Source organism: Ammospiza nelsoni, chromosome Z (genome assembly GCF_027579445.1).
Source record: "Ammospiza nelsoni isolate bAmmNel1 chromosome Z, bAmmNel1.pri, whole genome shotgun sequence".
Lineage (NCBI taxonomy): Eukaryota > Metazoa > Chordata > Aves > Passeriformes > Passerellidae > Ammospiza > Ammospiza nelsoni.
In genome coordinates, this window is record NC_080669.1 from 75,761,491 (window position 1) to 75,784,548 (window position 23,058).

The following is a 23,058-nucleotide window of genomic DNA, read 5'->3' on the forward strand; positions in this document are numbered from 1 at the left end:
GAGGCAGCTGCCTCTGTTATGTATGAGTTTAAATCCAGATCTCGGGTACCTCTACAAGTCTGTGAGTCTGTGGCTGTCTAATCAGGCACACAAATCATTCAATAGTTTTAAAATACTGGCCAGACATGCATGCAATAAAAATTTAAGGAGAATGGCTACAAATGTGAAAAATAGCAGTTGTTTTACAGTTGCTCATTTTTGACCTGCAGTTTTTTACTGTATTTTTTATATTATTTCAGGCTCTCCAGGGGACCCCCAGAATTTGAAATGTGTAACGCACAACTTACATAAAATGCTCTGTACTTGGGATGTCTCTTCTAGAGGAAGACATGGACAAACTGACTTTTGCTACACTACCAAGTAAGTCCCTCCACATACCTGGTTAAAAAATACCAAATTGTGATGAAGGTACAGTTTTTCCTCAGTCACTGCCCATGGAAAGTGTGATGCTGTTGTTTCCCAGCATTTCCCCACCAGTTTTCCTTGGGTGGTGCTTCCCCTAGGCCCTGTTAACTCAGTCAATGGCAGGGTTTCTGGCAAAACTGTTCCATGCTAATAATTTGCCTGCCAAAATCTGCTTGCTGTTTTCAAAGGACTGGAAGATGCTCTTATTTACTCAGACTTCTCTGTGTGTCTGCCTATCCCTTGCTCAGAGTTTTCCTGAGAGATAGCTTCAAAACAGGTTCAGTCCAAAAGGAAATGAGAGTTGGAAGCAGTGAATTCTGATGTTGTGGGCCAAAGCAGTAGAATATATGACACAAGTGTTGAGATTCACGTGGATTTTGTGTGGAAAAACATGAACAATCTCTCAGCGACTGTCTTAGAACTTTTATAAATTTTAAGCTGTATTAGAGGAAACATAAAAATTATTTCACAATTGAAGCAGCTTTTCTGAAGTGAATGCAAGTTGAGAATTTTGAGAAAAGTTAAAAAAAACTTAAATCTTCTGTGTGTTTTTTCACTAATGAGAACTACATGTTCAATTCCCCATGCTGTGGATCTGCCAAATACTTATCATGTGCTAGGGATGAGTTCAAATCCATTCTGCATCTTGATCCTGCCCCCAGTCCAGATATTTGTACTGTCTTTTTGTTTTCCTGCAAATTCTGCAGGCAGCCCAGACTTTTCCTTGGAGTCCCAGGGCTTGGCTGCACTTAGTCCACCTACATGCTTGGTTTTCTGTGTCTCATTATTCCTGCTGCATTGCCAGCTATCATTCCTATTTTAAAAACACCATATATATGACTCTGTGGCCAGAGTTCAGAAGTGCAGAGTTCATGAGGTACTGCCCTCTGAACAGGAACAGTCATGTAGCCGCTGCTGTTTCTCCTTAGCAAAGCAGGACAGGCTGGGGTCTCTGAAGCAGAAAGTCTGAGATGAGCTTGCAGACATCCCTGCGGGACAGAGGTTTTGTTTTTTAGTTGCTCAAACATCCTCTAATAATATCTCAGTACTGAAGAGGAACAGCCTTTCTGAGCACTCAAGTCTCAGCTGGCCTTTGCTAGCCCAGAATCTTGTGTGAATCTTAAGAGTTCAACCCAAGCTCTTGACTCCAGCTGATGGGAGCTCCAGGGTCCTGTTCCAGTTCATAAGTGAGTAACAGTCCCTCAGCAGGAAGTCTGGCATTGTTCTCTCTGCTTTCCTTCCTGCCGTCATTCCCCCAAGAGGAAGGTCTGGATTTTTCCAAACTTTCTGCCTTTCTAGTTGCATATCAGTGATAATGAGCAAAGGGACTTGACCCATCCATTATTGTTTCCTGTATATATCTACATCTTCAAGACAAAAGCCAGATCACATTGTGCTGAGCTCTGCACAAACATTAAGCACGGGCTACATTTTCACCTGGGATCTTAGGAATCCTCTGCCATGCTCTCTGCTGTGAGCTGAGCAGCAGAAGGGAGCTAAAGATCTGTTCTAAGATGTGGACGTGGGGGGTAATCCTTCTCTTTCAATCCATGTGAGGGCACATGGGTTGTGAAGAAATGGAGGGAGAGTGAGTCAGGAAACACAAAGGGAGGGGACGATGCTATTATGTTTGGTTTGGGTTTTTATGTTTCTCTGATTTCGAAATGTTGATTCATGGTGACTAGGTTTCGGAAACATGTATTTTGTTGGCCTCAAGTGTAATTAGATGTTAAGAAAATTTTTTCACAAAAAGGTTGCAAAGCATTGGAACAGAGTGCCCAAGGAGTTGGTGGAGTTTGCATTCCTGCAAGTGTTAAAAAGCATGTGGATATGGTACTTAAGAACATGGTTGAATGGTGAACATGGTGCTTGTGCTAGGTTAACAGTTGCATTTGATGACCTTAAAGGTTTTTTGCAACCTTAGCAATTCTGTGATTCTATGATTTTGGTTAAAAAGCAAGGTCTTCACTTTGAAGTGTTCTCTTAACAGCTGGTTGGTTGCATTATGCAGCCACTGCACAACCTACCACTATGATAAAAGTGACTTGAAAGATGAGGGAATGCCATTAATCTGATATTAACCAAAGCCAAGCAAGTCCTTCACAAACTCAATATGGAGTTTTTCTGTTTATTACAGAGAATTTGTATTTTATTAGTGTGCAAGAATAGGACTTAACTTGCCTTAGTTTTCTATCAGCTGAAATAACTGCTTAATCCTGTTTGTCCTTTTAGTGACCTTACCCCTCAAGTCTGTTTTAAAACTAAGGAGAGAAGAGTTGAGATTCCAATCCCAGAGAGCTCCATCACAGTGACAATCAAAAGCTCTGGAACTGCTTTTGCTACCAGAGAATTTGTAATTCACCAGAAAGACATCTGTAAGTATCAGGTCATATGTGTGTACCTAAGGCCTTTATACTATGTTTAACAACTTTTCAGATGCTTGCAGGTTTCTTTGGCAGCGTTCCTGTATGTAGAATGTTGATATACTAACTCTATGAAAAGCTTCCATATATTTTTATAGATTGTGTTCTCTAACCCTTCAAGAGAAAGAATACTCCTCTTACCCATAGTTCATAGCATAAAAAAAATCAAGGGCAGAATGTGACAGGAAAACAAAATACAAGAATGTTGTATCCCTCACTCTTTTCCCTTTTTAGTCCTAGTTATAAATTAACAAGCATTTGTAAACAAATTCCTAAACTACCTACATAAGTAAATGAGACTTTTTCCCACTTCCTTCCAGGCAAAGAAGGAAGTTGTAAACAGAAGATGGCAGTGATGCGATCTGCCATACTTGGTCTAGTTTTTACCTTTGGTTTGCCTGCTTACTCCTTCAGTGTAGTCAAATTCTGATGTCAGAAACACTTCTTATCCATGGTTCTGTTTTCAGTCAAGAGCAGCTCAAGAACTTATACAAAATGCAATTCAAAAATATTTGGTCAACATGATAAGTCTCTCAGTTCATCACAGGTTATTGTGGGCAGTGTATTGATTGTGCTGAACACTTTGCAGGCTCTCAGATCCTTGGTCAGGACTGAAGCTGGATGTATCACATATATTTTTAAAATGCTTTAGCTTGCACTACGCCAAATAAACTGCTATAACCCTTGTATTACCAAGATTCTTCCCTGTTTCTCAACCTCTTGCTTCACCACAACACATTTTTAGAAGAGATGCTTCTGTTTATTCTCCCTGTCCTGTCCCCGTCAGGATCTCATGCCCTTAATGCTTCTTGTAGCTTAAAATCACTTTCCCTGTGATCTTCAGAACCTCATGTGAGCTTCTTCTATCCTGTGCTTCTGGTCTCCTTCCTTGTCACTCTCACTTTTTGTTGCAAGTCCCCACCTCCCTACTGGTCTGCAAAACATACATCTTCTTTTGAGGATTTTTTTCCCACCATTCTCCCTAGAAGTGTTCTCATGCACACTTCAAACACTGCCACCATATTTCCTTTATCACTATGGTATTGAAGGAAAGTTGGGAAAGATGGGATATCATCCCTACTATGCATTGCAAAGAGTCATATTCACAATCAGTTACTTGCCCATCTACATGCTGAGGTATTAAAAGAAAATGCTACCTGATGATTCATCAGCACCTATGCTTTCCTGAGAACTCTCATGCTCAAGTAGCCACAGAGCCTTGTTCTAATTACAGAGGTTGAGTTACATGTTTGGAAGGCTACTAGCCAGTTCAGAGCACAGGGATGTGGCTGTTACACACCAGTAGGGCTGGTGCTGCTGACTAATGACCTGAAAATGACTTTTTCTTCTCCCCTGCCTCTTTTTCAAGCCTTTGTTCCTGTCACTCCACACATTCTTAGTTTAATGCCTGACTTTCCAACTTCCACATTGAATCTGAAGTGGAGTGATAATGGATCGGTCTTCCCATATGGACTGGATGCCCTTTGGCAGATTCAGATACTCCGAAAAGAAGCTATGGAAGTAGTCACACAAGTAAGTCCCTTTCTTCTTTTATGAAAAATATATGTACAGTTTTTGCCTTTTGTAATGTTCTGAGATGTCACTTGAACAAAACTGGAAATGATGAAGATAGTAGAGCTTTGCAGGACCTGAGTGTAATTATGCTTTTGGCAGGTAACTTCTTGTTAAATTTCACAGTTATGGGAACACTGGCTACTGTACTGTGGGTACTTAATCACAGCAATTTTTTTTTTCTGGTACAGGGACTTTGGAAGTAGAACTTACTTACGAATTTGGCAGATACTTTACACTATTGTCTCTGTATCTCCAACAGTGTCTCCAGTCTTGGTCATCTCTGAATGCTCAGCTTGCTATTTTCTTTTTTTGTAACCAGAGTTCTTCCAGGCCAGTTTGTAGCTCTGTGCTATAAATTTTAATAACAGACAAAAGATGAAATGTGCAGCCTGGGACTAATATTAAAAGAGTTTTGTTTTGGAGAACTTGAAACATTTAGCTGCCTATGAGATTCCTGGGGTGCAGTATACCTCTTTAAATGCTTGGGAATCCACTTGCTCTCCCTCAAATGTCTGCCCTCTGGTATTTCTGGCTGACAGTCTACCTAGCTGTTAGGCTGTTTAGCCACTAAGACTTTTGGCCAGGTAAAGTCATAAAAGTTAGGTAGAACACTCCAATAATCAAGGAGGATTTTATGGTTTACTTCACCTAATTTGCCATTCTGTTGACACTTTGGAGATTATATGTCATTATTAACAGGTGTTCATAAGCTCTGTTGTGGTTGATTTCTTGGTGCAAAACCTTTGCAGGTTACTTACTACTCAAAACTGACTCATGAAGATGCCATTCTTTCTTGGAGCTGGACATCAGATATGCCTTTGGAGTGCACATCACACTACGTGAAGATTCGCTGTTACATTAATGCAACACAGTTTGCTGGCCCCAAGGATTGGAGTGCCTGGAGCCCAGCAAAAGTGATCCCTGGTATGTTTGTTCCCTTGCAACCACATGGACTTTTATTTCTTTATAAGAATTAAGCCAAGGTCAGAGGACGAGCATTCGGTGGTTAGCATTAGGAAGAGCATGGGCTGCTGCCTTTGAGATGTTATGATTAGGGAAATAATGTAATCGCTAGTTAATGAAACCTAGCAAATATTTATTTGTATGCATTGGAGTGCTTCTCAGTCACATTTTAGCTGATCATCACTGTGTTTATACCAAATTGTTCATGTGAGGTTTCTTGTTTGTTTTCTTCCTTCTCTGCTAGGAAAAGATACCGAGCCTGGTGGAAGTGGAGTGTTTCCTCTGGACCGTGTGGTGGCAGTAGGTTCAGATTTGGTGTTTTGTTGTGTCCATGAAGAAGATGAGCACATAAAAAATATGACTTATGGATCAAAATCCTATACAATGATGCAACTGAGCCGTCGAAGCCATGCCATCAGAGTGCTAAATGCCAGTGTTTCAAATACCAGCGGAACAAATGTAGTGTGCAGACTCGAACATGGGTTGGAAGGAAGTGTCGTGTTTGTAGGATGTATGTATCATGATTACTAACCTTAGGAAAATCAAAATCATTTTGAGACTCTTAAGGTTCTGCTAGGAAAAAAATACTATTGTGGGTTTTCCCTCCTGGGGAAAAAAGTTTTGAAGTTGAACTGGGGATTGTACTTGTTTGATTTCACTGTGGAAAGGCTAGCTCCCCCTGAGCTGCTCATTAGAATCCCATTCCCTATTACAAATGCCTGTCTTTGAGCTTAAGGTCCTTGGTGTTGAGGAAAAGGACAGGAGAAACTGGAATAATTTTGAATAATGTGAATAATTTTGAAAATGTGTTCCAGTCTCCATCCTGTCATTGACTTGATCTGTTAAGGGTTCACTAGGAAATGTAAAACATAATTCAGCCTTTTATTACTTCTCAGTGATATACCATTTTTACGTTGTTTGTGAGAATTTGCTTTTGTGGGAAAATCTTGCAGGTAAATAGATGAAGAATGAAAGCTGTGACAATCCCATAGGATTTTACTTCAATTTTTTTTTTTTTAACAGATGGAATGCCAAGTCTGTTTCTTATCAGTGTTTCTTTTTGTAGTACCTGCTTAGTGGGGGAGAGGTCTTGTTCTGGTCCTCTTGCTGATGAGGGGAAGAAAAGGTGAAGGAAGTAAATATGCATACACAACACTTTGGTTAAGCCTAGGTCTAGCAAAACAGGTGTTCTTTTCTGGCTCACTGCTCATAATCTGAGCTAAGTCTGCCGCTGTTGTTAATTAACACTGTGTGTTAACTCCCCTTCTCTAGGGCAGAGAGAAGGGGATATATCTCTATGTGGATATTGTTGCTCTACCTTTGGCATATGCTTTTCCAGTTTCATACACCTGAAGTGTACAAGACCTGAAATAAGTGCTCTGCCTAGTCCCATGTTTGCATGGTCTGCTGGGAGCACTGCCCATCTTTTCCAGCAAGGCACTCAATGCTGCTCTAATATGAACACAAAGAACAAGGCTTAAAACGAAAAGATGGACACTTCCAAAGCCATGGTGAAGAGGATGAGCCATTCAGGGCTTGCTTTAATTTTCAAATTCAGTTTGGAATTCATGCTAAAGGGACTATTTTCTTGACACGACTTGTTTGGAGAATTCAAAGCAGTGGTGGGGCTGGCATGTTAGAAAATGTGACGCACAGCCGGCAGCATTCCTGCATTGCTCAGCAGCTGAACTGATGCTCAGAATTTCAGAAAACTCTTGGCAGAGTTTCAGTGAAACACTTCCAGGTCAGAGCCTGGAGCTTGTGAACATGTTTGCATGAGATTTGCCAGATTACCCACCCACTTAGAATTCTAGAGTCAAGTGTTAGTCAGATGGGGCTGATAATTATCCATCTATTTTATTGTAATTTTTTAAAAGCATATTACTTCTGTGGTTGGGGTGTATCTATTGCCATGTACTTTTGAAGCACACAATCTAGACCCAGCAAAACAAAAGAGCAATGCTTCAGGAAGCCAGTAACCCAAAAGTCACACTAGGATGGCAGAACATCAGCTAACTGGTTTCCTTTCCTGCTACAGATGCTCCTGATATTCCCCAAAACCTCAGCTGTGAAACACCCAACTTTCTGATAATAAAATGCACCTGGAAACCAGGCAGGCCCAGTGGACTATATGGAGAACGAAGAACAAAGTACAGTTTATTTGAAAGGTAAAATAATCAGCACTACAAGGAGTAAAAGGATACAACTGGAATACCTCCATTGCTGCCTGGGACTTACTGTACCATACCTATTTAGAGCCTAAAATACTTTCCAAGAGTTTCAGCAAGCTGTACCTAAACTAGATTTGGAAAACCTTGGTCTAGCTCTGCAAAATTCCAGTGGGAATTAAGGATAACTTTCCCTAAGGTTTATACCATTATGAACCCACAATCAGATAAAGGGCTTGCTGTATCAGGCTGCTGTCAACATGTAGTCAAGACCAGTATGAAAATACAGGGAGATAGTAGGAGGCGATCACTAATTTTTTTTGTATGAAACCTGGTTCAGATAATTTCAGACATTTACTGAGCTTCTGGTAAGCAGGATGACAGAAGTTCACTGAGAAATAATTGTAAGACAGGTCGTGGGGCATTTCCCAAATGCCACTAGGGAAAATAGTAGTTAGCCTCCATCTGTTCTCCTGCTGTTAAGAATTAGAGCAAGCAGAGTAAATGTTAGAACATTGAAAAGGACAAATAACACTGGTTTCAGCCACGGGAAGGAGTCAACTAGTGTCCCACTACATAGTCTTTAAGGCCAGGCCATGTAAAGCCTTAAAAAAGAAGAAATATTGGAATAGCACTTGGAAAGTGCAACCACTTCCTTGGTGGTTGTGATTAGAAGTTAGTGAGGAGTTAACAAAATTCCCATGGTGAGAGGAGGCTCTTGTGTCATTCCAAAGGAGCAGTCAGGGAAAGAAGCCAGGAGAGGCCTGAGTCACACAAAATGACGAGAAATGGAGTTTCATGGTGGCTTAGAAGCACGCTGGAGGCAATAAGGTTTGAGTTACAGTCACAGATGTTGCCTAGAGTGCCAGTGCTAAAAAAGCCACTGGGTAGGGTGCAAAGAGGTGGACAAAACAGGGCAGATATTCACAGGAAAGGAGCCTCAGTCACTGACTGCCCATATTCATCTTATAAGTAATAACGTTGTCCAGTCTTGTTTTGCTCAGCCCAAATTTGTGAGATTAATATCATGAATTTTGCGATAAATACTCTCATCCTTATTGTCACCCCATGCTGAACCATAGAGCACAGTGTGGAGGGAGCTCAGAGCTCAGCTAGAACACAGTAAAAATGCCTGAAAGAAGAAGTTGGTTAAACTTGTGCTACTGAATGAGAGGCTTACACAGATTGTAATTAAAACAGATATATGTACATACATACAGATACACAATTTAGATTTTATCACTAAAGATGCACCACTGTTCTTGTCTGTTAACAGACTGCCTCTCCTGCTTTTTATTAAAAGACAGCTGGGACTAGTGGTTGTATTTTAGATAACAAACCTGACTTCATGTTTAACAGGACTTATAGAACAACAATGTGTATAGCATCTCACTAGTTCACAAAGCAATTAAGAAAATTCTTTAAATGCAAATGTATGCTGATCTGAACTAAGATACTTTCAATCAGAATCTTAGCTGTGACTTGTAAGGTGGTTTTACAGGACCTACCTGTTTTCCAGGCTTTTGAGAAGTGAGAGAATGGAAATGTTATGCTAGTGGAAGAGGAGAGTTTCACGTGAGAACAGGGCAAGTAATTACTGATGCCACTTTAACCTGCATTGTGGGGTTAGATATGCCTCTGCAATCAAATCATTCTGTAAGCCATGTGAACTGAACCCATCGTTCTGTACCATGTTTTCAGTCTAGACTTATGATTGTTGCTAGGAATTAACTCAAAAACTAAGGTTTTCCCTCCTCTCTTTACTTTGTAGAACATCTGGTAAAAATGTTTCATGCGAAGTCAATGAAGTGAACAGAGACCATGTTTGTGGCTTTCCAGTACTGCCTGATCAAAAAACCTATGATTTCATATTAGGTGTCTCCAATCCTATTGGGCAAGCACAGTCATCTCTTTTGGTTGATATAACTCAAAGAGGTAAGGCTTATGACTTACAAAAGGAAAAGTATGTTTCCTACATGCTTTTCGTTAGTTTTGGGTTTGAAGAGCTCTGACATGGTATACTTTTCATTATTGTCCTTAATTGTCACTAGATTATTACCATATTCAATAATTTGAACTTGAAAACAACTCAGAGCATGTCATGAGGCAAAGATGAACTGTACAGGGAGATGGCAACAGCAGTGCTGCCGTGTTGGACAGACTGCTGCGTGATAAATTCTAATATGTGATCTAATAATTAGACAGCTGCTGTTTATCATGAAATCCCAGAGTGTCTGGGGTTGGAAGGGACCTTAAGAATCATTTAGTTGCAGCACAGCACACACACTCTCCATGCCCCACCTCTGGCCATGGACAGGGATGCCACGCACTGGATCAGGTTGCTCAGGGCCCTCTCCAGCCTTGCCTGGAGCACTTCCAGGGATGAAGCATCCACAGCTTCTCTGAGCAAGTTTATGTTTTGTTTCACATTCTATTATCCATCAACAATTAAAATTTAGGTGCAAGTTTATGAACCTGTATGTAAATTACCCTGTATTTCAGTGTCCGCTTATAGGACAAAATATGACACAGTTTTACAGCAGCAGGATTTGGAGCATAAAAAAAAGTAACATGGAAAGACAGAAGGTAATATCAGGACTATTGTTTTCTATTGGTAAGAGCCATTATCATCTGTCAGGGTTTGGAGAAAGGAATAACTTTTCTCATTTAGACCTTTAGTTTAAAAAAGGAAAGGAAGATGACCATCTCTGTAGCACTGCTTTCACCACCCTTTTCTCCTCCACAGTCCCAGCTGAGATTTCAGGGATTCCTATTGGTTACAGTATTCTGCTGTTCCCCAAAAAACTGAATTAAATATGAGGATAGTACATTTTTCATTGTCCAGGTCCTGGTTCAACTAGCCTGAGATTAGAATTGTCAGAGTCAATTGACAGAGTTGGGAAAAGCATAATTTGTTTCTGTTAATCATTAACTGGGCTGTTTCACACCCAGGTGATATGCTGCTGTTTCCTATTTGTTTCCTTTTCTTTCTTTTCTGCACTGTCCAGGTTATTTCCAAAACACAGTACATATTTCCTTAAGGTATTTGGACCAAATCCAACAGTAGATATTTTTTTACTCTGATAGCTGTGAATGTTAGTGCTGAATATTACTGAAAGATTCTATGAAGGGAATTTTGGGGTGGGGTCATCTAGGAATCCTCCTTTTTCCTGGTTTGCAGATTTTAAGTACTAATTTAAAAAGTTCACAGAAGTTGAGCAAAGTTCAGTAAATTTCATCCATCACCTGTGATCATCTGAAATAGCTGGTGGTTCACTCTTTTGATAAAATCAGTTAAGAGGAGAAATGGTTTTTTGTGTCTCAACTCTTATCATGTGTGCAGTACACTCAGTCTTAAGTAAATCTGTTTCCGTGTTTGATAGCTGAGAAGATATCAGGAATGAGAGTACTTGCAGGTGCTTTCCCAGCACCAGTTTTCCCAGTTGCTGATTGAAAACTTATCCTTCTGATTCTCTCTGATCTTCTAAAATAAGATTTTTCTGAACTATAGTAATTGGGTTTTTTTCTTGTAACTGAAGGTTTTTCTCTTTATTTTTTAAGTTCATCCGAAAGCTCCAGAAAAGTTAACTATTACTGGGAACAACTCTACAAGCATCCAACTGCGTTGGTTTATAAATGGCAGCTTTGCTGAGACCAGGCTTCTGTGTCAAATTGAAATTAGCAGTACTCACTCTGAGAGAAAACTGGTAAGCATTGCTTTGAAAAGATAATTTTTTTGAACAAATGCTAAACTTATTCACTGAACTAATCACATTTCAAATTTATTTCTCACTAAGAGCTTCATTCTGGTAGTCTTATTAAGTCATTAACATAGTAATGTGTAGAAGTTGTTTACTAAAGTAAGAAATATTCCTGCTTATCTCTGTTATTGCCTGTTTTGGTTGGTTGGGGCTTTTTTTTGTTTTGAACACTAGAGAAAAGCCAAATTATGCACCATGTTATTTGGTACTTGAAAGGAGTGCATAGTGCTTTATGCTGATCTTTTAGGTAACAGTCCATGTGCTTTGTCCTTCCTGGTGCAAGCTGTATTAACACACTCTTGTTCCAGGATGCATTGCTGCCCTGCAGACTGACCCACACTGGCTGTTTCAGATCTTGAAGGCTGCAGCTGAATTTCTCCCTGTATTTTTTCCCCTCAGAGAACAGTTCATTTGTTTGCTGCCAGCAGTTGACATGCATGTGGCCACAATAGGCAGCTGCTGAACCTGCTCATATGCCAGTGATGCAGAGGCAGGACAGGGAAAGATTCTCCCATGTGATGAATGAGTAGGTAAACCCCAGTTTACCTGGAGTAACTTCTGCAGCATGAAGTTAGTGTGGGGTGACCTGTCTCACTGGGGAAGCGTAATGAGAAGTGCATTTTCAGCTGGCCTGACATTTACGCCCAGTTTCTTTGTGTGTACTTACCTCTGACCATTTCAAGTAGGCACATTGTGGATTTTCAGGTAGGTCTTGGTGCACGGAGCCTGAATTTTTAATTTGAGCACATTAACCTCAGAGGCTTCTTTTTGCAATGCTACTTTGATTTTTAGCAGTATTCTGTCATCTTCTGCACTTAGTTGCCAGCTGGGCACAGCTGTTGAGCATATCCTTGAATATCATAAATCAAGGCACAGAAATTATGCAGCTAAGTCTGAAGGTAATCATTATGTACATGCCTCCAAAATAAGAGGGTGCACACTCTCGAAGAGTATTTTTTAAATACTTTCAGAGCACTTAATAAGTGCAGAAGCCTTAAGCTTTTATATTTTATCTCTAATAACTTGTGTTAAGTAATACCAGAAATTAGGTACTGCAAAAGGAACTCAGATATTTTTGTAATATACAGCTCAAAATCTGGGGCCTGGACTCATTTGTGAATTCTGCTACTGCATCAATCATCTGGGATAGTGGAAAAGGGTCAGGACTTACACTTCCACAGCAGTTTGATTCCCTTCACCTGTATCAGAGCCCTCACCCACAGATATTTTGTATGCAGCAAACAGCTTGGCAAAAGCTTTTATAGCTTTGTTATATGGTTGCTGGTTGCTTAATAAAAAAACTCCAGGAGTTCCCTGTCACAAAAGTAGCTGTGAAATTGCAATGGGGTTTCACATGGCGTTTTGAGGATGTTTTCAGAAGCATTTCCATCTGCATGAGAGATTGTTGGCTTTTCTAGTATTTTTCAAGTTGTTATTTGGATTTTCTATTATTTTTCAAGTTGTCATTTGGCTTTAGAAATGTAAAATTAGTTGCATCTTAAAGTCACTTGGAGTCCAGTTTTTGGCAGCTGTGATGCACATGTGTTATAATTAGAATCAGTAAAAAATATTCCTGGGCTTAGGATTTCTTTAATTGTGAAATTGAAATGGCTCTCTAGACTCACACTACTTTAAGAATAATAGGAGACACTAGTCCTGTCATAAGAACTCTGAACTGAGATTGCCTGGGTAGGACCTGGATAATGTCTTCTGAAGGAAAAATGAAGGCAGCAGACTGCATGATGAACATCCTGCTCAAGCAGACTGTCTTTAGTGAACTTCTGTGCATGTCTTATAGGAAAAAGGCCTGTGTCCCCACAAGATGTGCATGTGTTCAGTGGGAGTGTGGGTTCTGAACACCAGAATTCTGGCCTGCCCCATGTGAGCAGTTTTGATGCAAATGGGAGAGAGGGGGACTGAATGGGATAGATGGGTAACAACCACCTGCTGCTGTGTGCAGAGGTGAAGAATCGTCCATGTTGCTGCTCCTTTTTGCACGTTACTGTATGCTTCAATTACTGTATAGAACTTTATTTTGGTGGATCTCTGAAGTTTTTGTTCAGGGTGACTGCATTTTTTTCCCACTATTTTCTTCATTGAGCTTGACTGCAGCTTTGACACTGTCAGTATTTTTGGGGGACAAAAACCATCGCTTTTTTAGGTGTTGACTAGCAGTGTAATTTAGGAGAAAAAAAGATTCACGTATCATGTCAATTTCTGTAAATTTTGAACAGCACAATGTCTCCGTGCCTGGGCGGAAATCTTCAACTTACACAGCTCAGCTGAATGCTCTGCGCCCTGACACCAAATACCAGCTCCGGGTGCGCTGCTCGGCCGCTGACCACTTCTGGAGGTGGAGTGACTGGAGCAGGGCGGTGGAGCAGACCACATCAGAAGCCCGTAAGTTCCTCTCACTCTTGATGATAAAATGTTGAACTTGGGAAGATACGTATTTTAAAATTGGTCATCTAAAAAAAACCTAACTTTTCAATAGATGGTAAATTGTCTGCTGTGCTACTGGGGAAAAATACTACCACTCTTATTTTTTTTTTAGCTCCTACAAGAGGACCGGATATCTGGAGAGAGAGAAGTCCTTCTGGTGAAAGCGTAATAGTCTTCTGGAAGGTAGATGGTTTTTTGTAAGGTTATATTGCATAATATTTTATGTGTTCTATTTACTTTTATACATTTTTATATATATATAAACTTTTATAAATTAGTAAAGTTTATAGTCAATAAACCAGACTGCTTTTCTTAACTTTTTATAGAACCATCTATTGAGACAAATATTTTTCCCCAAATAAGAATGTTATTAAAGTTTTATAATTAAAATATTGCTTTGAGAAGCATTTCACATGAAGAATTAAATGTTTAATGCATCTGAGTTGAAAATTAAAAACTTCGAAATTTACATGTTAATTCTCAAATTACTCTGAGTTACTTTTTTTCCTTATAATCTTACACAGTCATCAGACTAGATCAGGAACAGTAAATTTATATTATCCTATGTCATCTTCTGTATATTGCATTTTGGTTTTAACACACTCTTTGTCTGTTCATAGCCCTTATCCCTTTCTGAAACCAATGGAAAAATAGTGTCTCATGAAGTGTCCTGCCACCTGCTAGAGAGACTTCTGGAGCATAAAGTAGTCACTGAACCCTCAAACAGTACTGAGATAAAACTTGGAAAAAGTGACTGTGTAATTAGTGTTGTAGCCAGAAACCATGCGGGCTCATCTCCCCCTTCAAGGATAACAAGCATGGAACTTCCAAGTGGTGAGTGCTCCCAACTGAGAATTAAACACCTTCCAAGCTTGGGGAGTATCTAGGAGAGTTTGTTTATTGAAAAATAATGCTTTGTTTGTTTGCATTTATTTCCCCACACAAGTCTTCTGGGTGGGAGGACAAATGCTTTGCTTTTGGAGTACTGTCTCACCAATTAATTGTGCTTGTTACATAAAATAAAGATGATAATGTGCAGTCTTTAGAGCTAATTGCGTTTTTCAAAAGCATTGGTGTGGATCCCTGATATTTAGGGAGCTCAGTGTTTTCCTGTGTGGTTCTCGTTGAGACACTGAGAAGTGTTACATGCTAAAGAGATTCAGAAGTTTTGGAGGTGTTGTGTGGCTTTTTAAGGCGAGAATTGTCAGTTCAATGCCTGAGAGCTCTGTAGGAGAATATTAATTGGGCTGGTTGGTAAAGTGTTGGCATCCTTGTGCTAGGAAAGCCAGTATTTGAAAAGGAGGTAGGGCTTTAGCTTCTCAATTAAAACACTGCTGCTCTTGCTGAGGGCTTTGTAAACAGAAATAGCTGAGCCTGATAATGGTTTTCTGCTCTTAACACTGAGCTTGCAGAGTAGATAATATTGCAGAGCAGTTATTGCGAGTCCACGCTTCTCTGCACGCCAAACCTTTAGCTCCATATCTGGCTGATGCTCTGCAGGGAGAGCAGATTCACACAGCAAGGCCTGTCTGCACTTGTTTGCCAGGAGCATTCATGGGTCTGCTTCTCCGTGCCCACCTGGGGAACAGGTGTCACAGTTGGTTCTCTGGCAACTCAGGTTCTGGTAAGACTTGGCCATCTCTCATGGGAAGAAATGTGTTCTGGCTGTGATTCGCAGTGAGATACAAAACAAGTTTGTTTCTGTGTACAGCATAGCCATGTGAAATACAATGTTTCTTGTGCTCCTCCAAAACAAAGAATCACAGAATAGGTCAGGTTGGAAGGGCCCACAGTCCAACCTCCTCACCCAAGCAGGGCCATCTCAGAGCACAGGGCACAGGATTGTGTCCAGATGGTGCTTGGGTATCTCCAATAAGGAAGACTCCACAACCTCTCTGGGCAATCTGTTCCAGTGCCTGGTCACTGCACAGGAAAGTTCTTCCTCATGTTCCTGATCCTGTGCATCAGTTTCTGTCCTGTTGCTTGGCACTACCAATCAGAGCCTGATCCCTCCTCTGTCCCCTCCCTGCATGCTTTGACAGACACTGATGAGGTCCCCTCCTGGCTCTTGTTGAGGCTGAACAGGCCCAGCTCCCTCAGCCTGCCCTGGTAAGAGAGATGCTCCACTCCCTTAAGCATCTTTGTTGCCCTCCACTGGATCCATGCTAGGAATTCCATGTCTCTGTTGTCCTGAGGAGCCCAGAACTGGTCACAGCACTGATGCTAATACCTGGTAGTATATTCTTAGTCTGCCCATTGGAAGGAAAAGTAACTATATGGGACAGTTGATTTGAAATGCTTTTATAGCTCTCCTTCAGCAGAGAAAGAGTCAGGATCTGGAAGTCGAAGAAGTCTATAATAGGTTTGTGTTGTGGGAGAGCTGATGGCAGCTAGAGCTTTGCATTCATTTATAGCTTTCTCTGAGATGTCTGAGGCTCCCTTTGGTGCCACCCAACTTGTACTCATTAAAGATTTGCTCCCGAGTTGGTATAGGAATTGAGTCACTGACTGGAGCCATACAAGATGACTCATTCAAAGAACTGGATGACATTTTTGCCCAGACATCTTTTCTGGCTGCTTCCTGTGTGCAGTCTGTAAGTGCTTTTAATGTCAATAAGAGAGCAGAGGGTCTGAAGCTGGAGTTTATGAAAACTGAAAACACAAACAAAGGATATGCTGCCATAATTAATTTGTCACTGTCTTTGAGCAGTGCTCTGTAGAGAGTTGAGGCTGATCCAGGCTCCCCTAACACAGTAGTGTTCTAGTGCTAGTAGTTATTTGTTCTTATAGTCTAAGTTGCAGCTGTAAATACACCAAAATGAGCAGTACTGCCCATGGTGAATTTCTAGTCATCTAGCTCAGAAAATAAGGTGGAGTGTGTATTTAAATGGTTTTTAGACAGTATGTGATTACTGCCAGTAAAAAACTCTGTTCTGTAAATAGAAAAATTAAAGTCTGCTAATTAGAAATATGATCTTTTCCAGCATCACAGAAATATAGTTTCACTGGATGCATAGTAGTTTTTCTGGGGAAAGTATCAAGGCCCTTGTGGAGTTGATTTGCTTTTATTATTCATATGTCTTTTTCTTGCCATGAGCAAGCTACAAAACAATTATACACTTAACTGTGTGCTAAGATTATTTAGAAATAGGCAGTTCTTTGACATTTGCAGCACATCTGTGAGAGTAAAGTTTTCATAGCACTAATTCTTGAAAACTGTCCTTGCCCTTCAGCCTTCCCTAGTTTATGGCTTTAATAAAATGAAATAATAGACTCAATGGGGAGCATAAATAAGAACACTGAAAAAGGAAAACTGAAACCCTGAGATTGTTTTTGCAGATCTGTCATGGGGCCACCCCTTTTGTGGTGGCCTTTGGAAACCATCCCTTAGCTCTGCGGGGTCCCATGTGATGGACAGCCATGGAAGGCAGCTGCAGGAATCAGAAGCTGTTCCCAGATCTGATCACTTCACCAGAGCAGCTAGATCTTTGATAATCAGAAACAAGAAAAACAGACTATAGGCAAAACATTTCTTTTTTCCTTTCTTGTATAATTTACCCTTGGTAGACTGAAGCCTCCATAAAGTTCACCAGGGACATGATTATTGCTGTTGATTCTTCATGAAAAATGGTTGTCTGTGGTTGGGCGGGTGACAGAAAGACACTTTGAAAGAAACACAAAGCAAACCATTTGATGAAATGACAGCAGGAATTTATAGCTGGAGGCTCCTGCCAGATTGGTGTCAATTCATATTTGAACCTGACATCTGCTGTAAATCCTTACCTTGAAAAAGTGCTTTTTAAGCCAGTCCTGAGCTGCTGCATTTCTCTTCATTGCACTTAACGCTGGCTGAGGGATTTGCTGGAGGCTATGTCTGATTGTGAGCACTCCAGAAAGCTCAGCTGAATGTACTGCTTCAAATTCTGAGTTCACTCATGCCTCTCGTTCCTAGAAATGACTGCCCCTAGAAAGGACTGCTGTTTATAAAGCCATTGTGCTGTGGCTGGAAGGCTTTCTTTCATCTTGGGCTTTAGATAAGTGTCTGCTCTTTGATAGATTTTTGTGTCATCTTTGTTGCAGACAATGTCACAACAGATCAGGCCGTGGCAATGGGCAACGGAATTAATATTTCTTGGGATTCTTACCCCAACATGACGTGTGGCTACATAGTAAAATGGTGTCATTCATCTGGGTCTGAACCCTGTAGTGTGGACTGGCAGAAGTTTCCTTCAAATACAACCAATGCAGTGATAAAATCTGGTAAGTCAGAATACTTTCTTGTGAGTCTTTCTGGTTGAGACCCTGAGCAGCAAGTGGAATGAGAGCAGCATGAAGCTATGGGTTGCAGATTGTTTGATTCCTGTGTACTTCTGTAAATAAATGAATTTCTTCTTGGTACTGTGTTTATTTTAATTTCTTACACAGTCTTGCCAAATCCAAATATCAGTCTTGATTTAACTTTTATTATCCCGTGTTTATTAACTGTTTTGAAATTACCTCTTCTAGCTGTACGCCAAAATTTCCTAACTCAGCCTAATGCATAATGGTTAATCTAGGGTTAGGGGTTTTATTTGGATTCCAAGCATAAACAGTGCTGCTCAGGATGGGAGAAGACTAATCCGTTGTTTTTACATGAGGCAAATTTTTTTTAAGTGTGACCTCCATGTGTTGGCTTGCTGTCAACTATTGAAATTTCCTGGAACAGGGCACATTCCAGGTCTCTAGATGCTGGTGGGCAGATCAGGGAAATGAAATTCAGCTGTGGTGGGACTAGTAGCAGCAGAAGAGGAAAGAGAGAACCCATTAAAGATGTGGGATTTTTTTCTCTGCTTTCTGTAAGGGTATATATTTGCCTTTTAGAAGCATTTAGTATTAAAGTCTCCATTCAAGGAAACAACTTGGAGCTGTGTACATAGGAGGGGGGATTGAGACCTGGAAGAATGGGGGCAATATGTTTTTCTGTCTGTAATTACAACACTGTGTCCATGTTGTTTCTGTTTGTGCTAGCTAGAGATTTCTTTTTTTTAAGCAGACAATACAGTGTCTGTGATGCACTGCTTTACTCCTGAGCTCTTCACTGGGATGCTTCTTGCAGCATGTGACTCTTTTATGAGTTATCCAGCTGCTAGGGCTGGGCTTAAGCTGGCAAATCCACCTCTGCTCTTAGTCCTGTGAGGAGAATCCCTCAGGCTGGACCTGAACTCTTGCAAAACCCAATTGACTTCTGTGTAGTTTCACAGTGGTATCTTGTTTAGAAAAAGTCTTGAAAGCAGTGTACAGCCCCAACTTGAGAAAATCCCAGAAAGTGGTAAATTATTTACACATTATAGCATCAAATATCTGTGCTCCCACCAAAGACATGGGAAGCATAAATATGATGACTATCTGTGTTTTTTAAAGTCAGTTCAGGACTGAAGTTTGTTGCTAAGTTGTTTCACTGTCACTTCTGAGAGTTTTCTGCATATCTTTTGTACTGTTGCTCCAGTGAGCCTGGTTATTTCCAAATGCATTTGTATTTCTGAAGAGGCAGATGGCTGCTGTGGGAGGAAAGGAAGGGGATTATTTCTGGTAACTTCAATTTGTGTTTCCCCATGGAAAGGGCAATTTATGCAATTTGAGTAGCTTGTTTTGAATCTTCTCTGTTTAGTACTAAGCTTTCTCTGGGAGCTAGATTTGGTTACTCCTTCTAAACCACATCTGATGGCATAGCTTTTGTAGAAATACAAGCAGGAATGGTATTTATACCATTATACTTTGTAGTTTTTTAATATTTATATATTTATAACTATTTATATATTTATATTTATAAGTATATATCTGCATCATGTGAAATCTGAAAGCCTCATTCTTCTGAAGTGAAATATTCTTACAGCAGTTTTCTCTTGCAGCTCTCTTCAAACCTGGCGTGAGATACAACTTTTCTCTGTATGGCTGCAAATCCATGGGATATCAGTTGTTGAAAAACATAACTGGGTATATGAAAGAGCTGCGTGAGTGCACTTTTATCATTCAGGATCTCTGAAAAGTGAACTTAGTCTGTGTCTATTTTTTAGCTCAGTGTTGGTAGGAGGCTGAGACCAGAATCTCCATGCAGTACTGCTGACTTCTGTTTGTTCTCTGTGTACAACTGTAACACATTTCTCCAGCCGCTTGCAGTTCCAAGCATATGCAATAACCCTGTGTTCTCCAGCTTGTGTGGTGGCACAGTGTCGCAGCAATTCACAGCCATTATTTGAACCACATGGCTGTGGTCCCTTCTACACAAGAAGAGGCAACTTTTCTGATTCATCAAGTCCAACTTCTAAGCGCATTTAGTATAGCTCAAAAAATGTAAAAAGTGTCTATAACATTTCTGTGTTGAAATGAAAGCACTTCATAGATCCAAACTAGATCCTAGAGCACAACCACTTTGAGAATTGTATTCTGTCCCACACCAACCCTGTCTGGGTAACTGGGGTTTGACCCAGTGCTGAGCTTTGCTGGCCTGAAGATGCATTAGTGTCTGAATGCTTTCTGTTCCCAGGTGTCTGGACATGACTTTAGCCTTTAACACCATAGCTGTATTGTATTGTAACTACAGCACCGATTTCACTTTGAAGTTTAATGTGTTTTCTGCTAAAATAGTTTGCCTAGAAAACTGAACTGCTGACATAATCTGAGTCCTTGGAAATGGTGTTGTTTACTTCATTGCTAAGGTTGAAGGTGAGGTTAAGGCAATTTTACCAGAAACTCAATTGTCAGCCATTTGTATTTCTCCAAAAATTCTGAAAGGTTTCCCAGAAGAGTTTTCCATGTGTGTTATGAACAGATGAAACAGAAGCTTTCAAGATATAAAGACTTTGAGGGACTAATAATGCGTTGAGCATGCAGAGGAAACTTATTAGGAACTGAGAAATGCACAAGAGCATAGATTCATTCTAAACTTCAGATTTGCCTTTGGACAGATAACCATCAAGAGAAAAATGGATGCATTCTTAAACATGAGTTTAGCCATGGTGGTTTAAAGCCAAATGTCCTGACATTATACATGGCTGTATACATTATCTGCTGTAACACTTTCAGTAGGCCTCAGGTATTGGAATAATAATATATAATACATAATAACTTGTGTAAACTGCTAAGAGTAGTTCTGGTAAAATTGTGTAGTTTTTTTTTTTTTTTTTTTTTTTTTTTTTTTTTTTTGTTATGAGTTAAAGCCTGTAAAAGCTAACGTGTCCTCTGAATGTTTATACAATCTTTAGGGTTTTGTTGCAGGAAGAAGGGAATGGGTCTGTAAGACGACTGACCGAAGAGAAATTTTTCCTCTAGCACCGCTTAGTATCTAATACTGCAGTAATGATTAACAATTAGTCCAATATTGCTGTATTTTTGTAGACTCCTGCTAAGTCTTTCACATGTACTTTTACAGTGAGGAGTCTTGAGGAAAAGGTTGGAAAATGCTAGCTCCAAAATAAAACTGATTTGAATACTTACATAGTTTCAGCATTTTGTAATAAGGCAATTTCTCACTGTTTTTTTCCTTCATAACTCTCTCTACAGCTCCAAAAACTGCACCAAATTTTATTGTTGAAGAAACTTCTTCAGATTCTATCTTGGTAAAGTGGGAAGACATTCCTATTGAAGAATGCCGAGGATTTCTAAAAGGATATCTTCTTTCCTTTGCAAAAGGTGAAAAAGATGCTTTAAAGCCTAGACTTTCAGAATCAGGTAAGTTAATTGTGTGGATTGCAACTTCCTCGCTTACATTGTTCCTTTTTATTTTTTAATAATTTAAGTTCACTTTAATACAAAAGATGCTTTAATAATAATTCAGTTGCATTACTCACTGTTATAATTTGCTCCTGATATGTGACAAAGGCATTTAAAATGCCTTTGTGTGATTACCCCAGTTGTTTTCTAATATAAAGCAAAAGTTGGAGAAAACCCTGTCTCACTGAGGCCATAAAGTAATGCAGTGACTAAGTGGCAATGTGTCATGCTGTCCTGTGCTCAGATACCCTGGGGAGATGAGGTTGGGAGGTTACAAGGCTATATTTAATAGGTTTAAATAAATTTAACATTCTTCCAGTGCCTGTCCTGTCAGGACTGAAGCCTGACTGGCATTCATAAGAGGACACTCAGGAGGGTAAGGAAATGTAGTCAATCTGCAGCAGCAGCAGCACCACACTCCTATGCTGCTTGGTGCTGTGTAAGCAAGCAGCATTGCTAGGGTTCTTTATTTCAGTTTTCTTTACACAGACTGTTCTTCTGGTTTCATCTGCTCACTTCAAGACAGTTTTGCTAAAGCTGAGTTTGTCTTTTTGAATCCTTTTTTATGAAGTTATGCTTTTCTTACTGCTTCCAAACAAACAGGGAATCCAGAACTTAAAGTTAACAACATCACTGACTTAACAAAGAAGTCTATGAAAATACTTGATCTTCAAGGCAAAACGAGTTACCAGCTGGAACTACAAGCCTACACTGCTGGTGGATTGAGCCCTCCAAACAGCCTCTATGTGGTGACAAAGGAAGACTGTAAGTTGATTATCCCTGTCTTTAGCACATGGGCTGTACAATGTATATAAAGCTGAGCTTATTTTGTTGGTTTATTCTGGTCCTGTAGGTTTGGGCGTACAGTCTAATTTTTACCTTTATTTAGTTGGTTATTTATAAATACAAAAATACCCTCAGTTCAGAGTGAGGGAAAGATCCTTTTCTATTATAGCTACTTTGTAGTTCATAGTAATGTATGCATAAAAAATAACTTCTAACCTACTACTAAATATAGTAGAGTCTGAGCTTAGTTTTCTCAGACAGCCAGTTGTTTTTGTCAGGTTTCTCATTATGAATATCTGCTAATACATGGTGGGAAGAAAGACATTGTGGAAATATCGATCAGTTTTAAAGTTGAAAACAGATGCTTCTCTGCTTTGAATTCAGTTTTACTGATCCCTTAACAGAAGTAAACCCAAAAAGACAATTACAAGAAAGAGATGGACTTTAGAAAATAAGAGAAAAAAAGTATTTCCCATGGAGGACTAAACATTGGGGTGCAACATTAAAATCAAGCTTGAAGCATTTAATATCAATAGAAGAAGGCGGTGGAGATCTATTGGAGCTAAAGCTCAGGGATTGGAAGCATTGTAAAACATATAAAAGACAATGCTGTTTATGCAATTAGTTGTTGGCCTGGAAGAGCCATTACCAGAAACTTGGCCAGCTCAGGTAGCATGAAAATGCAATGCAAGTGCTTAAAAAGAGCAGAATCACTGTACCAATGAGTCTTGTGCTGCACATGAAGCCTTCTGTAATTAAACAATCAGAGAGAAATATCTGCTGATT

The 23,058-nt window shown here is 39.9% G+C and overlaps 1 protein-coding gene across 6 annotated transcripts in view; it reads left to right on the plus strand.

The window, feature by feature from the left end:
• The window catches only part of LIFR (LIF receptor subunit alpha), an 85,856-nt gene that overhangs the window by 53,837 nt on the left and 8,961 nt on the right, over window positions 1-23,058 (plus strand). For all 6 annotated transcript variants that reach the window (XM_059492686.1, XM_059492684.1, XM_059492687.1 and 3 more), the window contains 15 exons: window positions 240-360; window positions 2,638-2,780; window positions 4,198-4,361; window positions 5,153-5,327; window positions 5,611-5,877; window positions 7,405-7,534; window positions 9,306-9,469; window positions 11,096-11,241; window positions 13,530-13,695; window positions 13,850-13,920; window positions 14,358-14,571; window positions 17,818-17,997; window positions 19,626-19,727; window positions 21,277-21,444; window positions 22,090-22,251. In XM_059492686.1, coding sequence (XP_059348669.1) covers window positions 240-360; window positions 2,638-2,780; window positions 4,198-4,361; window positions 5,153-5,327; window positions 5,611-5,877; window positions 7,405-7,534; window positions 9,306-9,469; window positions 11,096-11,241; window positions 13,530-13,695; window positions 13,850-13,920; window positions 14,358-14,571; window positions 17,818-17,997; window positions 19,626-19,727; window positions 21,277-21,444; window positions 22,090-22,251 — 2,373 coding nt within the window. The remainder of the gene's footprint in view (window positions 1-239; window positions 361-2,637; window positions 2,781-4,197; window positions 4,362-5,152; window positions 5,328-5,610; window positions 5,878-7,404; window positions 7,535-9,305; window positions 9,470-11,095; window positions 11,242-13,529; window positions 13,696-13,849; window positions 13,921-14,357; window positions 14,572-17,817; window positions 17,998-19,625; window positions 19,728-21,276; window positions 21,445-22,089; window positions 22,252-23,058) is intronic.